General features: G+C 37.5%; 1 protein-coding gene across 1 annotated transcript in view; it reads right to left on the bottom strand.

Moving 5' to 3' along the window:
* NHLRC2 (NHL repeat containing 2) overlaps positions 1-10604 on the bottom strand; it is a 54180-nt gene that overhangs the window by 33002 nt on the left and 10574 nt on the right. Inside the window, exon 3 of the mRNA XM_080823432.1 lies at positions 1126-1581. Within this exon, the coding sequence (XP_080679558.1) occupies positions 1126-1581 (456 nt within the window). The remainder of the gene's footprint in view (positions 1-1125; positions 1582-10604) is intronic.

The raw sequence follows: 10604 nt of genomic DNA on the forward strand, positions 1-10604 counted from the left end.
TTAGTAAGAGAAGTAGTATAATGTAGTGGCCAGGAACAAGAACTCAAGAGCCCACGTGACTTAGTTTAAGCTTTACCTCTTCCTAGCTAATGATCTAAGCAAGTTCTTTATATCTCAATTTCTCTTCTGTAAAATGGAGTAATAATATACCTAACTTATAGCACTGTGAGGACTAAATTAATACAGGTAAAGCGCTTAGAATAATGCCAGGCATATATATGTTTGCTATTATTACTATTATTAATAATACTATTATTGTTGTTAATGGGAGTTTCCTGTAGGAAAAAGGGAGAGTATCATGGTCCCTTTAGATTGGAAAATACTGTATGGTATAACCTCTCTTGAATATTCATGAGGAACATAAGCAAAGTAAAAGACTGAGGAGTAGAGGGACACCAACACCAATAAATGTCTCTTAAACACCTAACCAATATTTCCTGATTGTATCTGACCACAGAATTTTTAAAAATTATTGTAGATAGCTTTTAATTTATCGCAAGATACCATTATTCCTAAAAACAGGTTTGGGAAAGGTAGCTTACTGCTGGTTTTTCTGTTTAACAAAGGAAAATATTTATTTATACCATTCTGAAAATTATACAATTAAAAACCTTTTAACCATTTAAATGAACCTACCAAAACATAATTTTTAAGCAACAATTCTCATAACTGCCTGTCATCAACTCAAACGTCAAGTTGCTGAAACAAAAGAAACATAAAACATATACTCTAACAAAAACAAAAAAGAAGAAATGTGAAAAATTCAAGAGCTAGGGGAACAATATCTAGGCATCCTAAGAATAGCACCAGGCTTAGGAGTAAGACTAGTTTATTTGCATTCGTAATGCAGATAACCCCTCCCTTATGTACTAATGCTGCATATGTTACCAAAGCAAGATTGCAAAGAGATGAATTACTTTTGACTATTATGTTACTAGACGTCAATTCAGCTTGAGTAAGCAGGATTAATAAGAATGTACTTAACAGGTTTTATTAACTATGTAGATGTCAGTATGAGCCTGTTTTAGATCTAAAACCAGGGTGATAAATTTCAATTTCAATACATTTCCTTGAGCTTTTTTACTGTAAAATATATTATGTACCATAATTAGAAGCAAGCTTTACCTCCAATGCTGTACTGAATTTCTCCATTCTTCCAGACGACCAAAATTCTATGATGTCCAGTGTCTGCTATTACCAATCTATTAGAAACATGGTCTACTGTTACTTTGCCAGGAAACAGCAATGGTGAAGGAGGCAAAGAATCTTTATAGAGTTTTACTTCAATTTTATTATCTCGGATCTGTCCCCTGTCTTTGTAATACTTTAACGCCATGGAAGTATATAAAAATAGTTTATCTTTGTGTCCCTCTCCAATCAAAGAAAATAACATATTTCCACGGGGTCCAAGTATGACCAGAGTTGGCCAGCAGGAAACTTCTAGTTCTTGCCAAAGACTGGCATCTGCATCATTAACCACAGGGTGGGTGATGTTGTATCGAAGAACAGCGCTCTTAATGTTATCCAGGACTTTTTCATTTGGAAACTTAGCCGAGTGAACACCAACAATCAGAAGACCATCTAAATGGGAAAAATTATAAGTTAAACATCATGAAGCATTGAAGTTTGAATGTCACCATCCACACATTAGGTTATGGGTCATTAATAAACAGTCCAGAGTTTTTTTGTTTTTGTTTTAAGGGAAGAACTAAAACAGTGTTTTCAACTGCATTTAAACATGAATTAAAAAATTAACATTTAAATCTCATGACAATCTTGATTACATAAAAATATATACGATCAAAATAATGTGGGTATTTCAGGACTGAACCTCTTTGTGTCCTTTATCTAGACAAATTTTTTAAAAACATTAATTTTTTTTTAAGATTTTATTTATTTGACAGAGAGAGAGATCACAAATAGGCAGAGAGGTGGGCAGAGAGAGAGGGGGAAGCAGGCTCCCTGCTGAGCAGAGAGCCAGATGCAGGGCTTGATTCCAGCACCCTGAGATCATGACCTGAGCCAAAGACAGAGCCTTAACCCACTGAGCCACCCAGGCATCCCCAAAACATTAATTTCTTACAAAGATACTAAAATACTGTCATTTTTTCCCCTTTAAAATTCATAGTGGCTATGACTGCTTTTTGCTAGTATTTATTGTCATATTATCCTCTTAGGTTTTTCTGGCCTATCTACATTACAGATTAACAGGATGAATATAAGATGATTCTATAATACAAGGTCTTTATTTAAAATTACTATTAAATGGGGGCACCTGGGTGGCTCAGTTGGTTAAGCAACTGCCTTCGGCTCAGGTCATGATTCTGGAGTCTCAAGATCAGGTGTCACATCCGGGTCCCTGCTTGGCGGGGACTCTGCATCTTCCTCTGACCTCTCCCCTCTCATGCTCTCTCTCAAATAAATAAATAAAATCTTTTTAAAAAATACTATTAAATGGTTCTTAAAACAAGCCTTAATTGTAGATAGCAGAACTGCTAAAAACTAAGAACAACATATTTCTTTTACCTAATCAATACAGTGTGTCAAGAAGATGATACAGGAAAAAAAAAAGTAAAAAGCATTTGGCTGGATTCAGAGAAAGAACTCAATACTGACTACCAAGATAACAGAGGTAATATATAAATTACAATTTCCCAACCCACTCATCAAAAACTATGCACATCAGCATGAAGAATAAATAAAACCACACAAACTGGGGGGTGTAATTTCCTGATAGCCCATCCTTCCATTTGCAACTATTAACTCCCAACAAAACACATACATCACGCACATACACACAGAGCTCCCCTGCCTAAGGACACAGAAAAGTACACAAGAGCAGGTACATTGTTAGCAGGGGGTCAAAACTTGGAGAAGCCGACCCTGAAGGGGAGTTTCCAGTTTTCTTTTCTCTTCCATGGCTTTGCCTTCAAGACGGGCCCCAGTTTAGAAGCAATGCAGGTGGTGAAAACAATGGAAATCCCTTCCTGGCCCAAGGAGCCAGGGAGACTGGAGGGTGTGGAGAAAACCTCAAGGGGAGGAGAGCAGGAGATGGGGACCCCCCCCCAACATCTAAGTATGAATACTCACAAGTCTTGGCTTAACTCCTAAACTATACATGTTTGAGGCAGGCCTACAAAAGTATAGCAGAGGCTTGAGCTGAAGAACCAAGAATTGAGTTGCTGTGCTGATGAAAGGAGAGGAGAGCTGATAGAAGATGAGACAGAACTTATAGTCTGAACCAACAAAGTTAAATGCCTGTGAAAACAAGTCACAGATCCCAGCACCAAAATAAAGCAGAAGTATGAATTAGTAGACAAAGACTTTAAAGGAACTATGACTATGCTCCATGAGGTAAAGAAAAACACAACTGAAATAAACGAAAAGATAGGAAATACAGACAGAAATAGAAACTGTAAGAAAGAGCTAAATGAAAATTTTAGAACCTAAAAATACTATATTTAAAATAAATTCACAGGATGCCTGGGTGGCTCAGTAGATTAAGCAGCTGCCTTCGGCCCGGGTCATGATCCCAGCATCCTGGGATCGAGTCCCACATGGGTCTCCTTGCTCAGCAGGGAGCCTGCTTCTCCCTCTGCCTGCCACTCTATCTGCCTGTGCTCTCTCTGACAAATAAATAAAATCATTAAAATTTTTTAAAAAAATAAAATAAATTCACTGGATGGCCTCAATGGTAAAAAAGAGATGACAGAGAAAAGAGTCAATAAACCTAAAAATAGCTCAATGGAAATTATCCAATATAAAGAACACAAAGAAAGAAGACTGGAAAGCAAAAATGAACAGAACTCCATGGACCTGTGGAACAGTTTAAATGATTTAATGTAAGTAGATTTGGAATGACTGAAGAAGAAAAAAAGACTGGGCAGAAAAAAAGTCTGAATAATACCAAAACTTCCAAAATTCAACTGACGATATAAATTTACAGAATTCAAGAAATTCAAGAATTCAAGAAATTCAAGAATTCAAAAAATTCACTCTAAACAGGATAAATCAAAAGAAAATCACGTTAAGACTCTGAAAACCAAAGATTAAAAACCAAACCCCACAAACATTTTGAAAGAAAATACACACAGAAATGACAATGTGATTAGTGGTTGTTTAGGCACTGGGAAGAATGGTGGTGGGGAGGAGTGGGAAGAATTATACACTTAAAATATGTGTAGTTTACTGGGTGTCAGGTTTACAAAAACACAGTTTTAAAAAAAATCATTAGCTCTGGAGTCATACTCCCTGTAATCGAATTCTGGCTTTACGACTTACCAAGTTACTTTGGGCAAGTTACTTAACCTCTCTGGGCATTAGTTTTCTTATTCATAAAATTGGGAAAATAATAGTAACTGCCTCATAGGTCAGTTCTGAGGATTAAAAGAGACCATCTGGGGTGCCTGGGTGGCTCAGTGGGTTAAGCGTCTACCTTCGGCTCAGGTCATGATCCTTGGGGTCCTGGGATCGAGTCCTGCATCAGGCTCCCTCCTCGGTGGGGAGTCTGCTTCTCCCTCCCACTCCCCCTGCTTGTGTTCCTGCTCTCACTGTGTCTCTCTCTGTCAAATACATAAATAAAATCTTAAAAAAAAAAAAAGATAATCTGTATAAGACATTTAGCATAGTACCTCGTATACTGTAAAAGCTCAACAAATGTTTACTATCATTTTTTTAAAGTTATAGGTACAAAGATAAACAATAAAAGAAAAATACATTTTCTAACTAAAGCAATTACTAAAATAAAATAGCAAGGAAAATACATCGTTTGAACAAACACAACAAATAAAAGCTAATACATACAATGATTATGCATAATCATAAGTAAATATGAATGGGCTTCGCTCATCTATTGAACGAAAAAAATCTGGATACATTCTGTATACCAGAAATACAACTCAAACAAAGTTAACCAAAACAGCTAAAAATAAAGGGGTAGGCAAAGGTGCACCCGGAAAAGAAAGCAATACAAGGTCATGATCCTAATATTAGACAAGGCAGATTTCAAGCACCAAAGCATTAAGCGTGACAAACATTTCAATGCAAAAAGCATTCACAACAAGATAAAACAGTAACAGGATAAAACAATAATGAATATCCATGTACCAAATAATAAAAGAAGCAATCTAATAAAGCAGAAACATGCCACTCTCAGTGTGAACCAGATCAAGCAGATACAGAAAGCCTAATTAACATAATCAGTGAGGTAGATCTTATTGATACATATCAAATTACACTGTGATAATATACTTTCTTCTGAAATATACAGAGTATTGATAAATACTGATCACATAAAGAAAGCATTATGAAGAATACACTCTAACCACGATATAATAAAACTGCATATTAGTAACAAAAAACAAAAGTAGGCTCCATGCCCAGTGTGGAGCCCAATGCGGGGCTTGAACTAACAACGAACCCTGAGATCAACACCTGAGCTGAAATCCAACAGTCAGATACTCAACCTACTGAGCCACACGGGCACACAAAAAAGCCTTTTGTTTAGGAGAAACACACTATTTCTGTGTATTTCTCCTTTACTCTCACATTATGACCACACTCACAACACTTTTGACACCAGAAATGTGGGTTTTTTTCCCCATTAGGCAATTGTCTGTAACACTGAATGGGTGTCCCATGACTCAATTCTAATATTAACCACGGTCAGTGCAGACACCACAGGTTAAGAGTTCAATCCTATAAGACAGATGGCCCTGCCACTTTAGATGCCAATCACAAGTAATAGGTCTCCAAATTATCCTCAACTTCTGTTGGACTTGTCTACAAATGAGAGATTTGACTTTTCCCTTGGATTCAATTATTTGCTAGAACAGCTCACAAAACTCAAGGCAACAGTTGTTTATCAGTTTATTATAAAAAGATATGATAAAGGATAGAGATACACAGAACAAGTTGTGGGAGTGGGGGTGGAGCTTCCATTCTCTCACCAAGAACTTCACTTTCCCAGCACCTTCATGTGTTTACCAACTTGGAGGCTCTCTGAACTCTGTACCTCTGGAATTTTTATGGAGGCTTTATCACATAAGCATTACAGATCATCAGCTCCATTTCCAGCCCCTTTCTCCTCTGGAAAATGGGGTGTAGGGCTCAAAATCCCTCGCTTCTAATCATGGCTTATTCTTTCCTTCTGGTGACCAGCTCCCATCCAGAAGCTCACCAAAGATCACCTCAGAATAAAACACACTGTTAATCTCCCAGGAAATTCCAAGGGATTCAGGAACTCTGTGAAGAACTGGGGGGGTCAAAAACCAAATATGAAAACAAATGATGCCCTAGTGCTCTTATCAGTTGGGAAGTCACAAGAGTTTCAGGACCTATGTGCCAGGAACCCAGGACAAGAGACCAATATATATATTTTCTATTATCTCAACACCTGTCCACTTAAAAATTTTAAAACTCTCTATTAGCTGGACAGAAAGGTGAAACAAAAGTTGAAATTACAGAATTTCTATTTTTTTTTAAAGATTTTATTTATTTATTTGACAGACAGAAGTCACAAGTAGGTAGAGAGAGAGGAGGAAGCAGGCTCCCTGCTGAGCAGAGAGTCTGATGCGGGACTCGATCCCAGGACCCTGAGATCATGACCTGAGCCGAAGGCAGAGGCTCAACCCACTGAGTCACCCAGGTGCCCGAAATTACAGAATTTCTAAAAAATTATAATGAATGTACTATATAATTTATGACATAAGAAAATTCATAGTCTTCAATTCAGAGCCTTAAACATTTATATCAAAAATTAAAATAGATGATTAAATACCCTGCTATAAAAATCTAGGAAAACACATAAAAGACCTCAAATAGCCAAAGCAATCTTGAAAAAGAAAAATGGGGTGCCTGGATGGGTCAGTTGGCTAAGCATCTGCCTTCAGCTCAGGTCAGGATCCTGGGGTTCTCGGATCAAGCCCCACATCGGGGTCCCTGCTCAGCGGGGAGCCTGCTTCTCCATCTCTCTCTGCCTGCTGCTCTGCCTACTTGTGCTCTCCCCCTCTCTCTCTGTCAAATAACTGAAGAAAATCTTAAAACAAAACTGGAGGTCTCCTAATTCCAGACTTCAAGTTATAATACAAAGTGGTAGCAATTAAAACTATACGGTACTGGCATAAAAATAGACACAATGATCAATGGAATAGAAAACCCAGAAATAAACCCGTAATTACATGGTCAATTGATCTCTGACAAAGGAGGAATGAATAAACAATGGGAAAAAGACACTGTCTTTTTCAAATGGGGTTGGGGAAACTGGACAGCTACATGCAAAAGAATGAAAGTGGACCAATTTTTCACCATACACAAAAATAAACTCAAATAAACTCAAAAAATAAACTGGATTAAAGACCTAAATGTGAGACCTGAAACCATAAAAATCTTTGACAAGAACACAGGCAGTAATTTCTCTAACAACAGCCATAGCAATATTTTTCTAGATATGTCTCCTGAAGCAAGAGAAGTAAAAGCAAAAATAAACTATTGGGTCGAAATCAAAATAAAATGTTTCTGCACATCAAAGAAAACAATTAACAAAACTAAAAGGCAACCTACTGAATGGGAGAGATATTTGCAAATGACACATCCAATAAAGGGTTAGTATCCAAAATATATAAAGAGCAGATACAACTCAACACCCAAGAAACAAATAACCCAATTTAAAAATGGGCAAAAGACATGAACATTTTTTCAAAGAAGATATCCAGATGGCTAAAAGACACATGAAAAGATACTCAACATTACTCATCAGCAGCAAAATGCAAATCAGAACCACAATGAGGTATCACCTCACACCTGCCAGAATGGCTAAAATCAAAAACACAGGAAACAAACGTTGGTGAGTATGTGGAGAAAAAGGAATCCTCTTGCACTGTTGGTCGGAACACAAACTGGTGCAGCCACTATGAAAAACAGTATGGAGGTTCCTCAAAAAATTAAAAATAGAACTATCCTACAATCCAGTAATCACAGAAATGGGTATTTACCCCCAAAATACAAAAACACTAACTCAAAAAGATACATGCACTCCTGTATTTATTGCAGCATTATTTATAACAGCCAACTATGGAAGCAGCCCAAGTGTCCATCCATAAATGAACAGATAAACATGTACACACACACACACACACACACACACACACACACACACACGGAATATTATTCAGCCATTAAAAAGAATGAAATCTTAACATTTGCAACAACATGGATAGTTAGAAAGTATAATGTTAAGTGAAATAAGTCTGTCAGAGAAAGACAAATACCATATAATTTCACTCATATGTGGAATTTAAGAAATAAATGAACAAAAGAAAAAAGAGAAAGAGACAAACCAAGAAACAGACTCTTAACTACAGAGAACAAACTGATGGTTACCAGAGGGGAGGAAGTGGGGGGATGGATGAAATAGGTGATGGGGATTAAGAGTATACTTGTCATGATGAGCACTAAGTGCTCATAGAATAGAATTGTTGAGACACTATATTGTACACCTGAAACTAATGTAACACTGTATCTTAACTATACTGTAATTAATATTAAAAAAAATGTTCTTTGGGTTTTAGAAGGGTTTGTATTTTTATTCCAGTGGTTACCTTTGTAATAATACTTTTTATCATTTTATAAAAGTATTAATCCCCATTTTTCATAACCTTTTATTATCTGGTCAATAATATTTTAAAATTAATTAATTAATTAATGAGAGAGAGAGAGAGAGAGAGCAAGCATGCAGGGGGAAGAACAGGAGGAGAGAGAGAGACTCTCAAGCAGACTCTGCACTGAGTGTGGAGGCTGATGCAAGGCCTGATCCCACCACCCTAAGATCCTGACCTGAGCAGAAACCAAGAGTCAGACACTCAACTGACCGAGACATCCAGGCGCCCCTGGTCAATCATTTTTAAATGGCATCCTTTAATTCCCACCTATTACCTATACAATAATCAATAGTTTTCTGTTTTCCATTCTCTCCTTCTTTTTTCCCTTTCTTTTTACTTGTATTCTATCTCTATATGATTTTACATTATTCTTCTACTCACAGGTGACAGAGTTATATTTTGTCAATTTAGCTAAAGTGATACTGTTTTCCAGTATTCTAGTCCCTGCCTAGTTCTTATCCTTTAGTGAAAGAGATTCTTTACTAGCGAAGTGGAAGGAGCAAAGGCAGCAGCAGGCATATTCTCTTTTGCCTGGAAGACTGGTGCAGCCACCATGTGCTACTGCATTTCACACTCTGCAGCTTATCTGCCGTCTCACCTTGCTGGCTGGCTGGTTGTGGGACAGCCGCTAAGCCCCTCACAGCTGAACCACAGCTCCTGCCAGACCTCCTCCCTCAGCTTCTCCAACTCCTAGGTCAGATGAGTGTATAACTCCACAACAAAGGACAACAACTTACTCTGTTGTCACCTCGCTACTTAGCTTGGAAGTCTGCATGGGTCCCAGTTCATGCCTGCGGGTGGCAGCTGCTTTTGCTCTCCTTTATTTCATCTCCATCTTCCCTCTTCAACTGCCTGACCAGCTGACTTCAAGTTGAGGCACCAGACACACAAGTAACAGTCATATGCAGACTAGATAAGCAACCCCTGTAACTATATAAGGTCAAGCGCCCATAATAAATCCTTTATTATTTCTCATCATGGATATACATATGAAATCTTCAGCCATCCATCTCTCAAGTAGATTCACCAGAAAGTAGATTCACAGGTACACCTACTCACAGGTGATTCTCTGAGTTCTTGAACACTCAAAACTAGTTTTCTATAACCCTGATTGAATCTTGAAAGATAGCTGGTTAGCTGTAACATCCTTGGTTTATAGTTTCTCTATATAAGATTCTTAAAAATGTACTGTTGCTTTGCTTTGTATGTTATGTATGCAAAGTCTGTCCTGTCCAATTTACATGCTTCTGAAAGTCATCATTTTTCGTGGAGGTCCTGAAATTTTTTTTTAAAGATTTTTTTAATTTGACAGGGAGAGAGATCACAAGTAGGCAGAGAGGCAGGCAGAAAGGGGGAAGCATGTTTCCTGCTGAGCAGATACCCCAATGCGGGGTTTGATCCCAGGACCCCGAGATCATGACCTAAGCTGAAGGCAGAGGTTTAACCCACTGAGCCACCCAGGCGCCTCAGGTCCTGAAATTTCTTAAACATCTCTAACGTATAATAGTTTAAAATAGAATACTTCTTGGGCTGTTATACTGTGTCAGTTTTCCCTGGTATCTGGTAGTACCTTTCAATATGTAGATTCAAGGTTTCTTTTATTTTCAGAGGATTTTTTGGATTCTAATTTTACATTATTAGTTTTGGTCAGTTGTTTTGATTTTTGTGTTTAGTTTAGTTTGATCTCTTCTGTCAGTCTTTCTATTCAATCATTTCCTCTGTTTCTACTTTTTTTTTTCTAGCTAATTTTCATTCTCTAAGTTTACCTCCCTCTTTACTTCAATGCCCCTTATTCACTTTATATGAATTTATTGCCCCCTAGGCACCTTGTAATTTAGTCTTCATTTCTAACATAATTCTGATCTTTTCTTACTCCTTTTCTGAGTCCAAGCACCACTCATTTCTTACACCTTTGGGCGGGGTGGGGGGGGCATTTCCATTCTTAGT

Source organism: Martes martes (assembly GCF_963455335.1).
Source record: "Martes martes genome assembly, chromosome: 14".
Taxonomy (NCBI): Eukaryota; Metazoa; Chordata; class Mammalia; order Carnivora; family Mustelidae; genus Martes; species Martes martes.